Raw genomic sequence first — 22,202 nt, forward strand, 5'->3', positions numbered from 1 at the left:
CGAATGATGATGGGAGTTTTATTCCAAGAACAGCTGGAGAGCTTCAGACTGGCCACCTCAGGCTAGATAATTTATGGCAAGTCGAGTATTTCTAGGCAGCAACCATCACAACATCTGGACTAGACATGATATTTTGTTCGTTCCCTCCCAGCATTTCCATGCCAGCAAAGACAGATTTTCCTCCAATTGAGGCGGCCGGGGGTGGGGGGGAAGGGATGCTTTGCTTTGAGGATTCCTTTGCAGGGAGAGCAAAAGCAGGTGGTCTTTGGAAGAGCTGGATCCTTTCATTTTATTCCAAGGAAGGAGCAGAAGCACAAAGAAGGCATGAAAGAAGACCCTTTTTCAAGCAAAGAATCTCCTAGCTTCAATTTGCTTGCAAAGATCGGCTTGTTTATCCTTCTAGCTCCATCATTTTAATCAGATCCCTGGCTATGGAAGTTATGGAATCAGGCACCTCTGGAACTTGAATTTTAAAATTGAGTACTGGAAAATTTCAGATTTGAATTCTGAAACTTTCCCCAAATTCTGAATTGTGTGGAATTTTGTTTCACTTTTGTGTAGAAGAACTTGATTTTGCATACTGCAGTAGTGGTAAAGTAAAGTGTGCTGTCAAGTGAATTTCGACTCCTGGCTGTGGTTTTCTTTTGTAGGATACAGGAGGGGTTTACCGATATTGCTTCCTCCTGCGCAGTCTGAGCTGATGCCTTTCAGCCTCTTCCTATATTGCTGCTTCCTGTAGATGCCTGAATTCTGGACCACTTGAATAGTTTGTGTGAATTGGTATCTCAGTTGGTTATTCTGCAGTTTGGGGTTTTGTTTAACATGAAAAGTCAGTGAATTGTTTTTTGAACCTTTCTTTTGTTGCTCGAAGACTGGAGATGGAGTTTGGGCATGGCTGTGTGTGTACATCGGAACCTGTCACAGGCACCAGGAGCCATTTGGTCAGGACAAATGTGGTTTTGAAATTGTTACAGAATTGTGCATGGCATGGGAAAGGTGGCTGGAGGGAGTTTTTTCTCTTTTTCCCTTGATACTAGTGCGACTGATTGGCAATAGAAAAAAGGACTTCTTCATACAATGCATAATTAATTTATGGAATTTACTGCTGTGAATTGTGGTAATGATTACTGGTGTAGATGCCCTTTAAAAAAAAAAGAGGTTACGCAAATTCATGGAGAAAGAGAGGCCTATAAACCACGATTTATAGACTCCCACCCGAGCATCCCTCCAGTGGCTGTTGCTGGTGTCTCTCTTACATGTCTTCTTTAGATTGTGAGCCTTTTGGGGACAGGGAGCCGTGTTTGTTTGTTTGTTTGTATGTATGTATGTATGTATGTAAACCGCTTTGGGAACTTTGAAAAGCAGTATATAAATATTAATCGTATTTGTCGTCGTATTTGTATATAAATATTCATTGTAAATATTTGTCGTATTCGTTGTATGATCACTATGTGGACCTACCATGTTCAAAGGCAGTCTATCTTTGAATATAGGCTCTTGGAAGCAGTAGCAGTAGGGGAGGGGAATTTCCTGCAGGCCCTGTTTGTGGGCTTCCCAGAAGCATCTATTGGACCACTCAGGGAAGCAGGAAGCTGGTCTAGATGGGCCTCCAGTCCTCCCCTCATATGTACTTCTGTCACCTGAGTCTTGAGTATGACGCAGGATAAAACTCCTAAATAAATGTGCTCCTCTTATTCTCAGGTTCAAGCCCAAAGAGGGATATTTGCATCAGTTGATGCACCGGAGCTGGTGACCTTTGAAGAGATAGCCGTCTGCTTCTCTGCTGTGGAGTGGTCCATGCTGGAGGGATGGCAGAAGGAGCTGCACAAGGAAGTGATGCAGGAAAACTACGCTTTGCTTTCTTCCTTGGGTAAGGCTCTTGGGTTGCTTCTGGGGAGCTGTGTCCCAATCCCTTGGTTAGAAATTTCTGTTACCTTTTCTCAGCAGCAGGGCAGTGAATTGATAGCTCGGCTCCCCACAACTTACTTGTCTTGTTGACCCACAGAAAAATGTCTGGACACAAATATTCAATGAACAATATAGAAGTGCTTGATTATGCTTACCACTGGTCAAGATGCAGACAATCATTTGGGTGATCAGGCCTTGAAGAGTGATCCACCTTAAGTGGCACAGCGGGGAAATGCTTGACTAACAAGCAGAAGGTTGCCGGTTCGAATCTCTGCTGCTAGTACTATACTGGGCAGCAGCGATCTAGGAAGATGCTGAAAGGCATCATCTCATACTGCGTGGGAGGAGGCAATGGCAAACCCCTCCTCCTGTATTCTACCAAAGACAACCACAGGGTTAGTCTGTAGGCTCCAGGAGTTGAGTCAGTGTCAGTGTTGAGTCAGTGTCAACGGCACACTTTACTTTATGTTACCTCTGCAGAACTGGCAGGTACCTCCCAATCTTGCTCAAGTATTCTTATACCCCATCTCCCACAATGAAACCTTTAGAACATGTTACGCTTGATCTCTATAGGAATATTGATTGACTAGAACCCTTATTCCCTTGTTCCTTGACCTTTCATATCACCTGATATGCGTACGTCAATTTCGGCGTTTCACTTTCTGCACCTGAGTAGAGAACATCCTTTGATGGAGATGAATATCGCTTTTGTGGTGGGCTATATTCTTCCTTAACACACCTAGTTTGATACTATTGTGGGGAGCAACTGAAAGTTGAGCTTTGGTCTAGAACAGTGATTCTCAAACTTGGGTCCTCAGGTGTTATTGGACTTCAACTCCCATAATCCCCAACCAAAGGCCACTGAGGCTGGGGATTATGGGAGTTGAAGTCCAATAACACCTGAGGACCCAAGTTTGAGAATCCCTGGTCTAGAAGTTGTAAACTTAGACCTTTCATTATAAGTTGAGCTTGATCAGAACCATGGAACTTGACCTGGTGTGGGACATGGAACTACAGGCGTGGAAAATAGGACTCTGACCTATTTTGCAGGGAGTTGAAATTATAGTTCAGAGGTTATGCTGCTCTTTTTAAATTTCAGTAGCTGCTCTTTTAAAATTCAGTAGTTCTTTTAAAGGAGAATTGCTAAACTGCTCTTTTATAGTTCAGTAGCCATGCTCAAGCCAAGCTAATCTCTCACCTAAGTGTGCTATTATTCCTACTCTGTTAATACCGATAATTTGTTTGCTTGATAGTAAATATTTCCCCTACTACTAGATCATACACCTGGTGTTGGGGCAGCCCTGGGGCTCTCCACTGTAAACAGAGATGGCTCTGATGTGAGGCAACCGATTTTGGGAGTGAGTAACAGTGGGAGACAGGCAGGTCTGGCCCATGGGCGCCGTCCACTAGGGAGGTCCCTTGCCCAGGCCCCATTGACACGAAGGGGTGCTGTTCAACAGCACTGCTAGGTTCTGCTCTTGATCTCCCGTGCCACGTCTGTTGTGGCCTTTAGTGTGGGGCGTGACCGCAAAATCTCTGGACCAGGGTCTCCAGGTAGGAATTTTAATCTGCATTTTATATGCAATTGAATTTTAGACTCTTCAGATTTTTGCATTTCTCTTGCAAAATGTAGCTCGAATTGGAGCATTTCACAGGCTGTCTCTTATCATCTCTTCACAGGTCACTCTGTCCCCTTGGGGGAATGTTCATCCTTAATCCATCAGCTGGAAGGAACCCCTGGGGGTCACAGTCCTGGAAGCTCTGGTGGTGGGGAAAGTGATGTCAGCGGTGAGGAATCCTTTGCTGTAGTAACAACCATTGTCAGTGGTGGTGCCAGGTGTGTGGTGGGCGCCCCCCATGGTGTGTGTTGGAACTCGGAGAGAGTGGAACCGTGTGAGATTGAGGGTTGCAGAAATCGTTGAAGGCCTGGGGCTGAAAATGTGCAGGTTTTGAATAGGACAGCTTGGTTTGTTTGAATACTGTTTGTTGATGGTTCGGTTGTTTTGAATATGACAGTTCTGGTAAGGTTTGTTTACAGTTTACCGTATAGTTTGTAATGAGAAATGCAATGAGAAGACTATCTGTCAAATATGTTGTGTTACATCACTGAGACCTGTTGTTTCTGTTTAAGAAAATGCTCAGTGACGGGTTATCAAATAAATATAATGATGTGGTTGAGTCCAGGGTGATAACCTATAACGATGCTAAATATGGATATTGACCTGTAGTCCTCAAATAATTTCAGCAGTGTGTTGGGACCCCACCCTTTCTACCAAAGCTCCAAGACCAGCATCAGAGCCAGAGGCCCTGTTTTCTGCCGCCCACCCCCAACCACCGGCGTGTGTTGAGTTAGAAACCATGAGAGACAGGACCTTTTTGGTGGTGGTGCCACAGCTTTGGAATACTTTTCCCAAGGAGCTTCCCTGCACTCCCTCCCTGCATGCTTTGAGGCAGGCAGCAAAGAGTGAGGAAGCTTCTCATGATTTAGTCCCAAGTGGAGTGCAGATTGATGCTTTTAACTGCAGATGTTTGTGTTATTGCTCCTGTGATGAAAGAAATTCTTCTTTTATTTACTGCTGCTATTTAAACACTGTTTTTGTTGGTTTTTTAAAAATGTTGTTTCTGTTTGTTTATGTTGTCTATTGTTAGCTGCCTTGGATCATTTTTGGGAAAGGCAGGGAAATCCTAAAAATAGATTTGGGAAATTCTAATAATTTTAGGATTGGGGAAATCCTAATACATTGCATAGGTCACATTGGAACCTGCCTTAAGCTGAGTCAGACCATTGGTTATCTATCCTGGTTAAATACTGGTTAACTGGAGCCGTTTCCCCAGGATTGCTCTCTGACGTTCTGGATTCTCACAATCGTCTCACTAACCTCGATTAGCTTTTTAACCAGGATCCTTGTGGTTGTGTGATTCAGCTTTAAGGGGGGGATTTTCAAGCAGAGGCTGTCGCGGTCACTTTCTATTGGTCAGATTTTGGGTTTGCAGAATGTGGACTGCTTTGGGGAAGCTCTGGGGTGGTGGTGGTGAAGGTGCAATGGGTGTGTATCGATGAACCCTTTTTGTCTCCCACCACGTCTAAAACCAGGGCCAGAGTGAAGACGTTGAGTCAGGGTCATGGTTCCCATAGCTTAGGATATTTTGGTCTTTCTCTTTAGGAGAGGAGCTCCCCTTTACAGAGGATGCAAGGGAGGTGGAGGGACCCTGGGACCTGGAGCATCCGCACGAGGGGTGCCTGACCCCAGTGAGCGATGGGGAAGGTGAGAACAAGGGCAAAGGAACTGGCATTTATTTTTGCTATGAAAGGCCAAGGAGGGAGAGTTCGTGCTTCTGGTGTCCGTCAAGAAATAGCTCCTGACTTTCCTATTCAGTGTGATGTCAGGGTAGCAAACCAAATGCCATTACATGTTCAAAGATACTCTGAGCTTTGCAAGGAACAGTGAAATCCTCAGATGAGCCGAACCTCCGTTTTTGCCTTTGCGTTCCGGTGATAACCCAATACAATGAGTACTAATTGAAACTGAAATGCGCTTGAATACAATGCATATGGCCTGGTCTTTCTGATGAGAGCCTAAAAAATATTTGTGTGCGTGCTTAGAACTGACCTTGTTACAAAACTATGGGGTATCAAGAGGGAAGAATAGAATGCTAGTATGAGTAATAACTTCTTAGGGAGAAGGTGAACTCTTTTAACAACAATATAATTATACTTGCAATTGTACCCCAAAGTTCTGTGTTCCCAATCTTTTTTCAAACATTTAAGAAGCTTTTTAAAAACTAAGAAGGTGCTCCCTCACTTAGTAGCTGTTCTCACCTCTCTAGAGAGGGTCTGAACCTCATGTTTAGAGAATTGTGGCAATACAGTGTTGCTTTATATTATGGTTTGTGGAAGATCTGACGTTCTCCATTTCAATAGGTTTGTCCTGAAGGCCCCTGTTTCAAAGGGCTCCTTCTTAGTGCTTAGTTGCTTAAAAAGCCTGGCAGAGTATCTGAAAAGATTACCTGATCATCTTCTTCTTTGGTATCCATTCAGATATCGCAGAACCAAGGCAGGGCTTTCCTAAACAGGGTGCAGAACTGTGAAGCCCCATCACAGATGAAGCCGCCCTTGACTTCCTCCTCTTCTCCTTAGAACTGTAGAATCCTTGAGTTGTGGAGGACTAAACCAAAATACAAATATTTATATACTGCTTTTCAACAAAGTTCTCAAGCTGTTTATCTAAAATAATAATAATGATAATAATAATTTAAAAAGATGGTTTCTTGTTCCAAAGGAGCTCACAATCTAAAAAGAAACACAAGAGGTCGACACCAGCAACAGCCACTGGAGGGATGCTGTGCTGGGGATGGAGAGGGCCAGCTGCTCTCCCCCTGCTAAATATAAGAGATTCACCACTTTAAAAGGTGCCTCTTTGCTCTGTTAGCAAGAGGCCAAGTTGACTAGATTCACGGCTGTGAGGCATGTCGCAGCCCCCCTCCCCAGCTGAGCATTTGGAGCTGCCTTTGACTGAGTCAGCCCATGGCTCCTTCTCGCTCAGTATTGTCTGCACTGGCTGGCAGAGGCTCTCCAGGCTCTCAGGCAGGAGTTCCCCAACCCTCCCTGGAGATGGCCCTAGGGATTGAATCTGGGACCTTCTGCATGCCAAATGGGGGCTCTGCCACTCAGGTCCGGCTCCTGCCCTTGATGCAAAAGACGGAGTCAGCCTTGGCTATCTAGACTACAATGTGCCTCCAGCAGAAGGTGAGGGTTCCTTTAGGAAAGGGTCCGAAGGGCAAATAGCTCCCGATGGTTCGCCTAAGTGATCCAAGCTGCGTGCTTCCTGCGGAGGCAATCCATCCTTGCCCCCATGCTGACTGAGCAAAGAGGTGCCCTTTAAAGTGGTGGTTCTCTTGTATTGAGCAGGGGGAGAGCAACTGGCCCTATCCATTCCCAGCACGGCATCCCTCCAGTGGCTGTCACTGGAGTCTACCTTATGTTTCTTTTAAATATTGTAATCCCTTTGGCGACAGGGAGCCATCATATTTATTTGCCTGATTTTTCGGTGTAAACCGCTTTGAGAACTTCTGTTCAAAAACAGGATATAAGAAGTAGTAGTAGCAGCAGCCCCTCTCTAACCTAGAGGGAAATGGCTTCATACCCCGAAATCAAAGCTCAGGGTTTGGATGGCCAGATGACCCTGTGTCGAATGTTGCTGGCCATGAGTGTCAGCCCCCCAGCGCCTTGTTCTCGCAGCCCTGCCCCTCCACTTGTGGGGCCTTTTCTTCCTTGGCGCTTATGGCTGCCATGGACTTTGGCCTCCCGGTCTGCATTTGTTCCTTTGTGCCCCCAACAGGGAAATGCCAGAGCAGCCTGCACCTTTGCGCCCTCATGAAGCTGGTGAAGGAGATCCCGGAATTCCTCTACGGGGCCACGAAAGCCAGCCCAGACCCAGGCACAGCGGCCAGCAGTGGTGGCGGAGCAGAGGCAGCAGCCGACGTGCCGGACGGCCCTGGTGAGTGAGCACGTCAGCCGGCTTGCCAAACCTTCGGGCCGGAGCAATGACTGAACCGAGAACTCTGACCCTTTGTGTCCTCCTGGGGCCAGCTCTTCCTGGGAACGGAGCAGTCTTTCCCCCAAATATTATTTGAGTGGTCTGAGCTGGCATTGAGGTTATGCTTGCTCTGCAGGCCAGAAACAAGAGATAATCTCTTTTTATAAAATGAAATCATGGTGAGTTCCCTCCCCCTCAACTTGTCAGCTAGAGAATTTTTTGGCAGATGCCTCTCCATCCCTCCCCCTCTCCAGGCCCTTTGATGAACAACTGTGAAATGTTGACAGGTGTGGAATTTTTATGAGAGGGGAGGTGGGCGAGAGAGTGGTGGCGGGAAGAGATTGGAGCCCTATAATTTGTCAAGCGAAGGGTCGCCATTTGGAGACAAAGCCAGGGGAGGATGGGGCTGCCTTCTTTCAAGTCCGAGGCGATCTCTGGATCTCTTAGCAACCTGCAAAACAAACACGGGTGGTTTGAGCTGCTCTCTTATCCCACAGCAGAGCCATTCCTGGGGAACGGCCTTCGTCTGACTGGTGGAAAGCAAGAGAGACCAGCTAAGCTGAGGAGGAGGAAGGAAGCCCTTTCTGAATGTGTTTTTAAAAAGAAAAGAAAAAAGCTGTCGGCTTCTCCGTTTCTTGGTTTGGCTGGTCTCCATTGCTTTCTGGCTGCCTCTCAATTGCTTAGCTCTGGGGTGGGGGCTCTGGAGGACAGATCAAAACCAGATTTAAAGTGCCTCCTGGAAGAAGATGGTTTTCAAGCTCATTTTGAAACTTGTGCGGGACAGAGGGGTTGCTGAAGCTCCTTCGGAAGAGCGTTGCAAAGACCGAAGGTGTGGCCGGGACACCGCTGAAGAGACCCTGTCCCTGGCGACTGGCCAGGTGCCACCCTCTGCCCCATCCGGCCCCACCTCTTGGCTCTCAGGCCCCGTCTTCTCAGCGTCTGAGTTCCAGGATGACTGGCGACCCGACTGAGAGGGCTTTGTTTCATGGCGTAGTTTATAGATCGATGCAGTCCTAGTAATAACACCAACCCCCACACCTGGTAAAATCAGCGTACTCTATGTAGTCCATGTTGTTTAAATGCCTCTAACTTCCTCTGTGTTGATGAAAAGTAAATCACTCGGTCCTTTAGCTCCTTTGAAAATATAATGAACAAAAGGTGTGTGTGGGGGGGGGCTTTGCCCCTTGATCATATTTTGCACTCCGGTCATAGGGGATACGATATATAGACAACCTCACATGCTCAGCACCCCACGTTCAAGGAATAAAGCCCGGCCTGAATCTTGAAATGCCCAAACAGACGTCATGAGATGGTTGTGTGAGGCCCAGATATGTTAAGCATTTGCTATCCCACCCTTTTATGTTGCTATTTCCAGGGTGGATAACAATCTGATGCTTGCTTTGTTTCGGTAGTTAAAACGGAAGCACGTGCAGAGAGTCCGGATCACCATAGTCTCGAGGGCGACTTGGCAGATATCTCCCCAAGTCTGTCCAGTCATCCCGACACACCCAGCAGTAGCACACAGGGAGACTGGGCAGCGTCTCGAATCTGGGGCTTGTACACCCAAGGTGAGTCTCAGAAATGCAGTCTGGGCCGTGGTGGTCTTGGCATGGAACTGGGGTTTTCAACTTTGGGTCCCCAGATGTTGTTGGACTGCCAACTCCTACCACACCCTTTGGCCATTGTGGCTGGGGATGATGGGAGTTGTAGTCCACAACATCTGGGGACCCAAGGCTGAGATCCTTGGCCACACAGAGCTCAGGGTTGTTGTGAAACGGAAACGGAAACCCTGTGTCAGGCACCCTGTGGGGCATGGAGGGAGGGCAGTATCTGATCATAGCAAATGGGAAGTGTGGTTTGCATGAATGATCAGCTTTGCTCTACGCACAGTGGAGCATAAGCTCTCTTTTCATTTGGCTTGATGAAGTGTTCTGTGTAACTCTGAGGCTTGCAAGCTCCCATTAGCTGGCCCAAGCAGTAGTAATCTTCTCTTACTTACTTTGCATTGTTTGCTTGCTGGGACAGATGTGGCAACAAACACAGAGGTGGCTATAGAAGAGAATTTGTCGCGAGGGCTACTGAAGCATGAGAAGGAAGCCCTTGCTGATGGGCCCTGCCAGTCCAGGGTGCGGAACGGCAGCCTCCAGACAGGACAGGAGGAAGAGGATTCTTGCCCTGCAGGTGAATCCATCCTAGCCAAAGCCTTCCCCCCGCCAGGGGCAGAAACGAGGCAGCCTGGCCATGTGGGCTTGGGAGAGTGGAGCTGGCTGTGCCGTGCCCTGGGCGGAGCCAGGCCCGGGGACTCGGTCTCTCCCCGCAGTGCCAGTTCTGCTCCTAACTGACCGCCTGGTCAGAATCCCAAAGTGGGGAACGTGCCCCTCCGTGGCGGGGCCGAAGCAGGCCTGGGTCCGACAGCCGCACTTCAGGTTTGCAGCCAGGAGGCAGAGGGGCCAACACCCCGGCTAGTGAAGTGCGGAAGCACCAAACAGAGCAGTGCTCATGCAAGAAGATGGCGCAGCTGTGCGAAGTCGCGGGGAAGCTCAGAAGTGCGCCCTTGCGCAGCAATTCCCTGCGAAGCACAGGAGGCCTGCCATCAGGTGTGTTTCTGGTGGCGCAAGGGCAAGCGTCTTTGCAGGGGCGCACAACTCAAACGCCCTGGGGGGCCAGAACCAGCCCTGACTTGGCATGTGGGGGCCCAGGTCAGTGTGAGATTAGAATCAACAATATTAATGAAAGCCGTTCTTAGGCACTTGTGGGTCTCCCCCCACCCCGTCAAGGGGCTCACAGCTTTAACCAAAGAGAGTGACCAGGAAAGAGGCCCTGCCCCTGCTCAGGCAGTGGGGCCCCCGGAGTGCCTGCCAGCCCCAAGCAAATGCCAGCTCCTCCCCTCTGCCTAAATCACTGTTGGCTTCCGGCTGCAACCCTAGGCACGCTCCCTGGGGAAGAGTAGCAACACTTTTGCACAGGCGCTTCATTAGTCTGGATGTTGGCCAGGATTTTTTATTTTTATTTTAAAGTGGGATGTAAAAAGGGAGGAAGTGTTTGATTCTGAAAGGCCCAGGGGCGGACTGTTCACTGGAGCCACTCACTTTCTCGCCCCGCTTGGAGCATAGTGTTGCCAGTGCTGATGTAGCCCCCTCTGTGTGTGAGGACCGGGGAAATGGTCCCCATGGCCCCCCTTCCCTAAAAACGTGCCTGTGTGCTGGACACTTTCACACACAACCCTCCCCCCCAAAAAAAAGTCTTACTTGGGCCTCTTAGGAAGGAACTTAGAAAGCTGCTGTCTGCTGAGTCAGAGGCTTCGTCCATCTAGCTCAGCGTTGTCTACTCTGACCGGCAGTAGCTCTCCAAGGTTTCAAGCAGGAGTCTTTCCCAGCCCTGCCTGGAGGTGCTTCATGTAGCAGATTGAGCCTGGGACCTCCTGCAAGCGAAGCAGATGCTCTGCCGTTTGGCTATGGCCCCGGCCCCTCTTGTGTTGTCCCCCACGTTTGCAACTTTATTTCTGCAGCCCAGAAAACTCGAAACATGCCCCCTTTTTGAAAAATGAAAGTTGAGAGGTTTGGGATGTTGGCTTCTACACCCGGATGGACTAGAGCCTGTCTTTACGTGGTTCCCTAAAGACATCCCGGATTGGACTCCACTCTGCATTTGCTGGGGGGGGGGTGCCTGTGAAGATGGGCCTTGTGCAGCCTGGTGCCTTGGGTGAAGGAGTTTTCTCTCCTGGCCGTGCTCCAGAGTCTGTGCAAGGCCCGGTGGGATCTCACGTGGGTGTCCGTGGCAAGAGGGGGCTGGTCGGTCAGCTGCTTGTCTCAGCCTAACCAGTGTTTGTGGCTCCTGCAGTTAAAGCAAACCCAGCCCTGGAAAGATCCTGCTGCCCTCAGGAAGACTCCTGTGCAGAGGGTGGAGGAGAAAGGGATGGAGCTGGACCCAGGACCAGCACGCCTCAAGCCCCAGCTGGTGACTGGCTGGACTGCAGAGCAACGGGAGACGTGGATCTCAGGAGGACGACGGCGTCAGGAGCTGGAAAGCAGCTCCCACAAGGTACTGGGCAGAGCGGTCAAGGGAGGCCCTGGCTTCTGCCCTAAGGGAAGGCCCGGTTCACGAGTGTGACTTGTTGCAGCCTGGGGCGTCTTCCAGATTAGGAGCTTTGCACCAGTGAAAGTATTGCTGTGCAACAGTATGAAGCAGTGGCTTGAAATCACGAGTACAGCGTTTTTCAGTGCATCATGACAGTTATGGCCATTCATATTGCCCACCACTGCAGCGGGTTTTTCAGACGGGGGGTGTCAATATTCCACTTGAATCACATTGACTGCCCCCTTCTCCTCCTCCATTTTGGGCCAATGGGGTAGCGAAGGGGGCGGGGAAGTGCTGACGTGACAAACTCTTGTTAAAAAATTTCCTCGGTGCCTTTGCACAAAGCCGCCAGCAGGGGGGAGTGCAGCTAGGGCCAAAAGCTGACCCTTGCGCAAGAAACAGCGCAATAATATAAAAAAAATAATTGTGGCTTTACATATCAACAGATCCTTGATTTGCTGAATAAGCCAGCCAACCCACAGCGTACTAGAACAGAAACATAAATGTTTCCAAAAAATGTCTGATGAAAAACAAAAGCAAATGTGATCAAAATCAAAAGCCGAAAGCAGATGAGAATCGGATTGCACCTTTGCACAAGAATCCAAGTGGAAAAATTAAAATTGTTTTTAATTAATTTCATGAATGGGATGGGAAGGGGCTGAATTGTTGCACTGCAATTTGAACTGACCATACCACACTGCAACGCGTAAATGACAGGGCAAGCCTCCTACAGTGGAAAAATCCAGCTTCTTTCCTACAATGCATATACAATGTTATAGGGCTACAACACATCAATAAAATCCGAAACAAGGCATCGGAAATATGAATGGCACCCTGCTGACAGCACAGTGGCTGCGGTTTCAAAACACGGGCACTGCGGAGGAGCACTTAGTGGACAGGTTATGACACTGTTGCTGGGCGTAATCTTGAAAATGCCAGGGCTGCAGGCAGCCATTCACATGGGAAGTTGCTTGTAAGGATAGACCCTGGGGGAAGGGGCTGTTGGATCACTTGTGGGGGGCAGGGGGCGGGTAGTGGTGGCTTTTGGGTTATTCGTCATTCTTTGTGACCTTTTTAAACAGAACCCTCAAGGATCTTGTGGAGCCTTAAAGACTTGCACATTTCAACTCTCTGTTGTTTGCTTTGAGGTGTGGTGTGGCTCATGCTTCCGCTCTTGTTTCTGGCTGAAGCGGTCAGTGGAGTTGCTTCTATTCAGAGATGGGCATATTGGAGTATCCTTGCGGGGCGGGGGGCGTGTCTGCTTGGGACCTGTCCCCATCCTTTCTGCTTTGCTCCCCCGCTTCAAGTAAAACTCTTATGTTTTATGCATATAATATCTTGTTTGTGGTCACACTGCATCATGGGTTGTATAATTTCAGGCTGCATCAACGGTGCACCAATGTGCACCAGTTTCGTGCACATGCACTTTTGTTGCAAAATGAAGACTAAAACAGTTGCACTCTTGCAAGAATGCCAGAATCGCAAGAACGCACAATGCTTGTTCAAGCAAGGTTGGCCTTTAAGTGGAATGACTGAAGCATGGCTAGCTTGCAAATAGCTGCCGGGGCAGAATTGGGAAGGGACAACTGACCCTCAGTCCTGAAGCCAGGGTGTTCTGATTTTCTTCTTTTCCTTGCAATTTTGGGTCCCAGGTATACGTGGGACCCAAACTGAGATATCTCATGGTTGTTGGGTTTTTTTTACAACAGAAGCTGCTGCAGAGGGTGACAATCTGTCCCTGACAAGTTCCCTGAAAGGAGGAGGGGCAAATGGGCCTGATCCATCGGGCACTTGTGGGGATGGTTCCTTGTCCAGCAACGGCACCGTGGGGGAGAGGACGTTGCCTGAGAAGGTTGGGAGGAGAGCAGCTCCAGAAGGTCCTTTCAAGCACTCCTCTTCAAAGCCGGCACGAGGTTTGTAGACTAGGGAGGAAAGTCTGGGATGGATCTGACCCCTTAGTCATGACTTGGGAGAGGCCTTTGGCCAGCAGGGAGGATCTGCGACTCCTGGGCTAGACAAAGTTAAGGCCCATGTGTTCCCAGCGCCCTCTGCCTTCTGCACCACTGTCCCTTCTGTCACCAGGATGCGCCATACAACTGGAGCTGATGTCCACAGATGTGCTTCTTTGCCATAAAGAATTCTTCTTCTTCTTCCCAGAGCTCCCTTTTCAGAGTATTTGAAAAATGTTGGCAAGGACAGGGAGTATGGAAAGCAGCCGAGGTGCAGAGATGAGGGTCGGTGGGCTGGAAAGGCCGAGACCAGGGAAACAGCCGTGCAAGGTGCAGGCAGCAGAGGGGGCAGGAAGAGAGAAGGGGCTCTGCATTGCCCCCAAATGCTGAGATTTTGCCAGAGGATGTATTCTTCAGCTCACGTCCTATAGCCACAAGAACCAGGAGCATGGTTTGTTTTGAAATTCAGACAAGCTTATTTTCCCCTCCTGTAGAAACAGCAGCGGAGGAGAAGCCCCTCCAAGGCCTGCTGAGGTGCTTGAAGGAATTAATTGTCCACCAACCCCAGCACTCCCATCAAGCGTCCCGCAAACCCTCCACAGGGGGCTGCCAGAAGCTCCTTGGCCACAGGAGAAGGGAGGTGGGGAATGGAACTCCACCCCTCCAAGGTGCGTGTGTGCATGGATGACTCTCTGGCCCGCTCCAGCCCCCACTTGCCTGTGTTTCGACTCTTGTACGTATTATGGAAGTTGTAATCAACAACATTTGGGAATCCCTGTTACAGGGAATGCTTCTTGGGAACCTCGACTGGATTTTCCCAGGCAGCATCATACACTGGGAACAAGCAATAAGAGTCTTGAGATGGGAAAATGGACTGGCTACTTCCGAATGCTGATGGGGAATACCATTTTTCAATGCTGCTGTACGAAAAAAGCCCCACTTTGCAAGTAGAAAACTAGCTCCACAGGAAGTAGTCTGGACTGGAACCTTCCATGTGCTAGTTCTTTTAATGCAGGGAGCATTTTTCACTTGGGCAGTGTTAAAAAAACCGGCAACCCGCCTGCCATTTGGCCGTGGGAGAGTCCACTCTCCCACCTCAGGAGTCAGGACTGCATGATCTCATAGAAACCTAGGAAGCTGCCTTCTACTGAGTCAGAGCCTTGGTCCATCTAGCTCAGTATTGTCTACACAGACTGGCAGCAGCTTCTCCAAGGTTACAGGCGGAGTTTCTCGCAGCCCTATCTTGGACATGCCAGGGAGAGGATTTGGAGCCTTCTGCATGGATGCATACAAGCATGCAGATGTTTTCCCTCGAGAAGCCCCATCCCCTAAGGGGAATATCTTAGTGCTCACATGTAGTCTCCCATTCATTTGCAACCAGGGTGGACCCTGCTTAGCAAAGGGGACAAGTCATGCTTGCTGCCACAAGACCAGCTCTGCTCATGTTGGTGCCTGTGTAGACCCCTAGAGGTGTAAGGGAAGGGTGATAGGAACTAGCACATGGTGCTTTTGTTCTGCATATAAAAATGGTTATAGTGGGATCTATTGGAGGTATAGCACAGCTCTAGCAGCATTGACTCTTTACTCCTTCTCTCCTATTGACCACCAGGGGCATAGAGAGTAAGCGAGGGTCTTCCTCTTGGTTCCCCCCACTCCACTCTTGTCTGTCTGTCTGTCTGTCTGTCCAGGACCAACTAGTCAAAAGATTAAAACATAGTTTTTCCTAGCCCAAGGTGTTCCATTCTTATAAAAAATGTGGTGCAGCCTGCTTGCCTGGGCTGACAGCTGTGTAGCTTGACTGAAAAGGGTGTCTCGTCTTTCCTGGTCCCTCACTGTGTCATCCCCACGGAAAATGTGACACAGCATTTCTAGGATTAGCAACAGCTGATCACAGAAATATCTGCCTTGTTGCATGTGATTTATATTCTATTATCATTATTCCATCAGTTTGTATGACACACTGTTAAAGAGGATGGGCCATATCCCAAGGAGCTTATGATCGGAAATAAATGCACACTTGATAATTAACTGGTTCAAACACAGAATTTATCAGGGTGTTTAAAGAAAGAAACAAGGAGACAACACAGTCATACTTCAGAGCAATTAATTGAAATGTTGGCTGCTTTTGTTACTGTTAGAACTGGGACATGTGTCCTGATTACCATATTTACTCAAATCGTAAGATGAGGTCTTATGATGTAAGATGAGGTCTCCCCCCTCGCACAAAGTTCTTTCCTGTTAAATATGTGGGGGTGGGTTTCCCCCATAGATTCAGATTCCTCTTTCTTTTGGGTAAATACAGGTATAACCTGTATTTAACCTCTGTCTTTTCAGGCATCATCTTAAATTCTGAGTCGCCTTCTGTTCGGGTAAATACACTAACTTCTGGCCAATGGATGCATGCATCAGAATGCCCGCATTTTCCTTTCTCTCAGTTTTCACTGTTGTGTGTTTTGAGTTTGAGAATAGTCCTGATTTTACATTTTCATATATAGTTAAAGTTGAAGCAACAGATGAGGACCCCACTGCCCATAGCCAGAGAAATCCTGGCAGGGAAAGATCCAGCCCTTTTGTCACGCCAGACAGCAACACCTGCAGCACTTCTGCCTTCCTACCTGGAGGAGGAGGACAGAGCATGCCAGACCTGAAAGATGGCAACCTGTTTGCAGCAGGTAACCTAAGTGTGTGTCCCCTGTCTGGTTCCTTAGACTGGTGGGGGCAATTTGCTACAATCAGGAGGGGGTGTTCATATTGTTCTGAATTGTGTCCTTTCACAAGGAGCTTGGGGTTCTCTATTTTTTAGTCCTCACAACAACCCTGTGAGGTAGGCTAGGCTGAGATATGGTGGCTGGCCCAAGGTCACCCAGGGAGTGTTTGGCTGAGCAAGGATTTGCACCCGGGTTTCCCTGTTCCCAGCTCAACACTCTAACCATGGGACCACCCTGGCTCTCGGCATAAAAGGACATTTCAGAGGGCTCACACCACTAAGGCAGTCTCTGTAGTACGCAGGCTTCCAAGTCACGAGGAATAGTCGTTTCATTATGACTTGGACACCTGCATGATGCACAGACCACCTTTGTCGTGGCTAGGGGGCTTCCTTTTGCCCAAAGTTCTCTCCAGTTGCTCAAAGGTCAGCCAGTAGTTTCTAGAGCTGGGCAGGGGCTTGAGTACAGGTCTCTGGCATCCAGCCCCAACACCCTCTCTGCTGCCCCACTTTTATTGGGGGTGGGAGGGGGGAAGAGAGAGAGCACTGAGATTTAAACTGCAGAGGAAAATGGAATAGGCAAACCTACTATTAACTCTTTAAAAAAAATTAGCTCCTCAAATTAGCCCCGCTTTCTCAGGCGTTTTCTTAAAATTAATTTTAAACTGTTGGATTGCTTTTAGCCTGTAAAATTGTTTTAATTGTGTTTTGAAATTGTTTTTACAGTTGTTGTATTTTAAAATATGGTTAAATAAAACTCAGGAGCAGCTTGTCTTAAGGAACTGGTGGGGGCGGGGTGGGTGGGCGGGTAGGGGATCTCAAAGGAGGCACAGCTGCCTCTCCTTCCCGGACCCCCGTTTGCTCCTCTCTCTTCCATCCCATCCTGCCCCAGAGTTAATGAGCTCCATGCTGCCTGCAGGCTGGCCATTTGTCAGGTTAACTGTGCAGCTCTACCTGACGAATGGCCAACCTGCAGGCAGCACGGGGCAGGAGAGAGAGGTGCAACTGGAGCAGCAGGAAGCAGAGGCAACTGTGTCTCCTTTGACTCCCCCCACCGCCCCAGCTTGCTAGGACTAACCCTGTGCTATGTAACCAACTGCAGTTTGAGGTGGCTGTTTGTTCATTGTTATGCTTGTTAATTAACTAGCTGTGTTAATACTCCTCGGTGTACAAGATAAAGTCAGGTTTGTAGTCATCAGCATGAAGAGCGATTGCCAGTCTGTGGCTCCTCATCCATAGCTGAACACTGTGTTCATTGCATGTGTCTGCAGTTAAAATGGAGCTGGCGGCTGAGGGCTCCCTGCTCCAGGGCCCGGAGAGAGCTGCTCATGCCATCAAGCTCCTCGGAGCCCCGGGTGAGGAGAGAACAACAGAGGAGACCAGCGCCCTGGGTGTAAAAAGTAAGACTGCTCTTCTGCTGCTGCTGGCTGACTTTGCCAGGTCAGGTTAGATGGAAAACAGCTGGTCTTGTAGCGAGCATGAATTGTCTCCTTTGCTCAGCAAAATTTGTAGCATATTACAGCCTTTTTCTCAGACAGAGCAAGCTCACGTGAGGGACAGAAATGCTGCATCATCCCTGCTGAGCTGCCTGGCTAGGCCTCTCCTAAAACTATTCTGTATTATCAGTAGGTTCAAAATGCTGCCACCCCCCCCTTTTGTCTACAGAAACTCTCTGGGCTTGGGGTGGGATAACCCAGAAAAACCTCTCTTAATTTGACTCTTGGACAAGGATAAAAATCTTCCACATGCAAGCCTACACGTGGTGAGAAAACTGATAGCTGCTGAACGTTTGAGGACATGTTTGCACCAGAGAAATCCCCCTTCACCCTCCCCTTTCCTGAGTTAAAAACCAACTTGGGAAGGCTTGTAAAAAGAAAAGAACTAAAAAAAAAAGCAGTTTTATTCAATTACTATAGACTGCTTTCATCTGATGCTTTATCAGCTCTTAGATACAGAAAAATACTTAGTAGGATTACAAAAATAGGTTGTCTTAATGCACGTTTAAATGTTTACAAAGGTTTTTGCAACACCCTAGGTGTATTGGGCGTAGGCTAGTGTTTCTTATTTAAATTACATTGCAGGTAAACTATAATAGAACAGTATCCAGAATATACAGAGAACACAGACACACAAAGCAATATAACATCCCTAACACAAAGTCTGACTAAACAAACTTTTCCTTAGACTAAACTTCCCTTTTCCTTGAACTCACCAAACTCCTGATGGAACTTCAAGCCTCCTGTAATCCTGTCCTCCCAGGCTTTACAATTATCCTGCTGCAGCCAGCCTCCATGGCTACATGCCCTCTTGGGCACTTCCAGCCTAGTTTCTTCCCACAAAGATCTCCCTTCTTCCTGGCTGTAGGCTGACTTTAGTCCATGAAATCTTCTGCTACAATAAATATGTTAGTTTAAGATGTTATGAGACTCTTTGTTATTTTCACCTGGATTAAGCTCTTTTTTAGCCCAATTTTCTTTAGGAAAGTAAGCTTATGAGATCACTTTGTGTGTGTGTGTGTGTCTGTCTGTCACCTGCTATCAACTTCACAATGCCTTGACCAATATGAACCAAATTTGCTACAGCTCTAGGGACACCTCAGTGGTGTCGTTTGTAATGATGTCATCCACCCTGATTCAAGTGTCGGATGTGTGAATGTTTGAGGCACAAGTGGGCTAACCTGTGGATCGCCTAATCAATTTGGACCAAATTTGGTACAGTTGAAGTGAATGACATATAGGGACACCTCAGCTGCATAGTTAGTGATGATGTCATCCACTCCATTCAAGATGGCGGACACGTGGGCGTTTTGAGGTGCAAGTGGGCTCTCTTATGAACTGCCTAACCAATTTGGGCCAAATTTAGTACAGTTGTAGGTATTCATTCATTCATTCATTCGATTTCTATACTGCCCTTCCACAAATGGCTCAGGATGGTTTACACAGAAAATTAATAAATAAATAAGATGGATCCCTGTCCCCAAAGGGCTCACAATCTAAAAAGAAACAAAGATAGACACCAGCAGCAACAGTCACTAGAGGTACTGTGCTGGGGGTGGATAGGGCCAGTTAAAGGTAAGTAGGCAGATTTAGTTCTTACAGAACTACTTGTTAAAAGAAAAATAATACTGAGCTTGTTCACATGACCACAAGGGAGTGGGGGGAGGCAGGAACCTCCAGGTGATTAGAGCCTGATCAGGGCTCTGCCGCCTGTGTGCCCAGAGGAGTGGTGTGGCAGCGAGCTGAGCACTGATCCCGGGGGTGAGGAGGGCAGGCTGCCAGGTATCCCACAATGCACCGTGCAAGGAGCGCAGTCCATTGGGAAAACTGCGCTGCCAGGTTGCTCCTTCCCCCACCGACTCTATGACCAAGATTGTCGCCTGCAGTCTGGGAGCAGCTGCTGGCAGCACAACCACACACACGGCCAGCAAGTGAGGTGGGGTGTGTGCACTTGCCCTCCTACCTCACTCTAAGCCTGGGTTTGGAACCAGGGCTACTGGGGCTGGGGGGATTGGGAGCGATCTGGGGGCTTCTCATGGCCTGGGCTAGCCCTGTCCTAGTTGGGGCGGGCTGGCCGTGTGAAGGACCATACAGTTAAGTTTTAACTCAGGATGTATATATAGATTGATCTTGAACCGTCTAAGCACCTTCTGTTGCAGAAGGCCCCAGCTCCAGTTCCCTAACACTTCCGTTGAAAAGGCTCTCCGGCACCAGGGCTCAAAAGACACCCCCTCCCCCGGTTCCTGAGACCCTGGAGAGATCCTGCAGGGATCCTCCACTGGGGGTGGTGGGCCCATGGCCTAACTCACTCCAAGGCAGCTGTCTGGGTTGTCTCGGGCTGAGTCAGACGACTGGTCCATCTAGCTCAGGGTTGTCTGCAGTCCAGGGCTGCTCAGCTTTGGCCCCCCTCCTGCAGATGTTGGCCTACCATTCCCACAATCCCTGTCTATTGGCCACTGTGGCTGGGGATTATGGGAGTTGTAGTTCAAAAACAGCTGGGGGGGGCCCTAAGTTGAGCAGGCCTGGTCTACACTGCCTGGCAGTGAGTGGCCCTCCAGGGTTCCAGGCAGGAGTCCTTCCCAGCCCCACCTGGACGTGTTGCCAGGGGTTGAACCTGGGGCCTTCTGCGTGCAAAACGGATGCTCTGCCACTGAGCTATGGCCCCATCCCCCTTCATTGTTTTAATTTGCATTAAGCCCTTAAAATTAATTCATAAATTAGAGAGTGAGAGAGAGAGAGAGAGAGTGTGTTGATTTTTAGCTAAGAAGTTCACGCGATGTATGGATCCATCTGGGTAGCCTTCCCAGCAGAAGCCTCTTCCATGCTTCCATTCATGCTCTCCGAAGCAATCGGTCTGAGCCTGGCCAGTCCCAGAGTGCCAGGGATGCTCCAGAGGGGGGTGGGGTGGGGCTCCCCCCCCCCATCTGCTGGCCCTGAATCTTTGTTTTTGTCTCTGCTGCAGTTAAAACGGAAGTGATGGTGGCTGAAGAGGAAGCCGCCTTGCGAGGCCTGAAGGAGATGGCGGAGGAGGAGGCAGCCTTCCAGCCGGAGCTGCGGGACTCTGGCTCTGCCCTCAGTGGGCCAGAGGCAGGCCTGGAGCCGGGGCTCTGGGTGCCCTATTCGGAGGGTGAGGCCTGGCTGGAGGGGCCAAAGCACGTGGGAGGAGCGCAGTCCCTGCCCCAGAGGGCTTACAGTCTGCACTGTGGGGTGGGAAGAGGAGAGGAGTCACCAGGAGGACCCCCTTTTGCTGCGGAAGGGGTCTTGGGGAGGGCCTTGAGGGGCTGATGGACATGGGGGTGCAGGCGGGAATAGGGCGGGGCACAGTAGAAGGCATCGGCATGGAAGAGGGAGGGGAGAGCAAACGGGCTGAGAGGAGGGGAGTCTGAGCAGGAGTGAGGAACGAGACGGTGGCAGAGAACTGGAGAGCTCACTCCGCCTGCTCACTGAGCACAGAGGCACTGTAGCAGAATTCCCTAGCCCGGGTTCAGAGTGCGGAAATTGACACCAATTGAGAGAAAACAGATTTTATTGCCAGGCAATATTGATCTCAGTGGAATCGCTCCCAACCTGAGATAAAGATTACATCGTGATTCCAGCTTTTTATATCCATCTCAATTACATTCAGTAAATACAATCTTCATTGGTTAGCATCATTTATCCGTCATATTACAATTATTATAATCATGCTCATATTACAATTTGGCAGTATTTTCTCTAGCTTATAATTGGGCATTCCATCCCTCCCTTTATCTTGTTCCAGCTAATTCACTCCTTTCCTTAGCCAGATGCTGTGTCCTTGAAGGTGTCATAGTTAGCGCCTAGCTATCTCCAGGTCCCAAACAGGGCCTCTCGCCCTGCATTCCGGCCAGTGAGATTTATGACTTCTAGCAAGTAACAATTTGCAATTAAGCAGTTTGCAAACCCTATTAACCATTTCTTGACCACAACCTGAGTTTCTGCCTCAGCACCTTTTTAAAGGGGTGGCTCTCTTGCACTTAGCAAGGGGAGAGCCCTCTCCAACCCCAGCACGGCACCCCTCCAGTGGCTGCTGTTGGTATTTCTTTTTATTTTCATTTAAACTTAATGTATTTATTATATTTGTACACTACCCCAAATTTCTGTCTCTGGGCAGCTTACAGCAACATAAACAAATTAAAACAGAAATTAAAACCCCCAAACAATTTAAAACCACAGGTCTAGTAAATGTGTCTTGAGAGACTTTTCGATTGTGAGCCCTTTGGGGACAGGGGACCATCTTACTTCTGTATTATTTATTTTTCTCTCTAAACTGGAATATGGATATTTTTAGTAGTAGTAGTAGTAGCCTGAATCATGAGGACTAGCAACTTAGGCAGAACGAGAGAGAGAGCTGGCGCAGACATTTCCTTATTCATGAGTTTATTTTATGGATTTATATACCATCTTGACTCACAGCTCCAGATGGTTCACATCCATATTTGAGGAGAGGAGCATAATTATTCTAGCGGAAGAAGATGGAAGCCTACCTTTGTCCAAATGCAGCCAGTTCCTG

The 22,202-nt window shown here is 48.7% G+C and overlaps 1 protein-coding gene across 9 annotated transcripts in view; it reads left to right on the forward strand.

Annotated features, from left to right (window-relative positions):
- Nucleotides 1–22,202, forward strand: part of KRBA1 (KRAB-A domain containing 1) — a 61,851-nt gene that overhangs the window by 15,957 nt on the left and 23,692 nt on the right. For 7 of the 9 annotated variants that reach the window (XM_053259667.1, XM_053259671.1, XM_053259669.1 and 4 more), the window contains exons 2-13: nt 1,702–1,870; nt 3,589–3,696; nt 5,073–5,174; nt 7,248–7,406; nt 8,858–9,013; nt 9,471–9,626; nt 11,286–11,486; nt 13,232–13,435; nt 13,966–14,139; nt 15,967–16,143; nt 17,447–17,575; nt 20,634–20,798. In XM_053259667.1, coding sequence (XP_053115642.1) covers nt 1,702–1,870; nt 3,589–3,696; nt 5,073–5,174; nt 7,248–7,406; nt 8,858–9,013; nt 9,471–9,626; nt 11,286–11,486; nt 13,232–13,435; nt 13,966–14,139; nt 15,967–16,143; nt 17,447–17,575; nt 20,634–20,798 — 1,900 coding nt within the window. The remainder of the gene's footprint in view (nt 1–1,701; nt 1,871–3,588; nt 3,697–5,072; nt 5,175–7,247; nt 7,407–8,857; nt 9,014–9,470; nt 9,627–11,285; nt 11,487–13,231; nt 13,436–13,965; nt 14,140–15,966; nt 16,144–17,446; nt 17,576–20,633; nt 20,799–22,202) is intronic. The other 2 variants (XM_053259674.1, XM_053259670.1) reach the window with 2 other exon arrangements.

The sequence above is a fragment of the Hemicordylus capensis genome, chromosome 6 (assembly GCF_027244095.1).
Source record: "Hemicordylus capensis ecotype Gifberg chromosome 6, rHemCap1.1.pri, whole genome shotgun sequence".
NCBI classification, from domain to species: Eukaryota; Metazoa; Chordata; class Lepidosauria; order Squamata; family Cordylidae; genus Hemicordylus; species Hemicordylus capensis.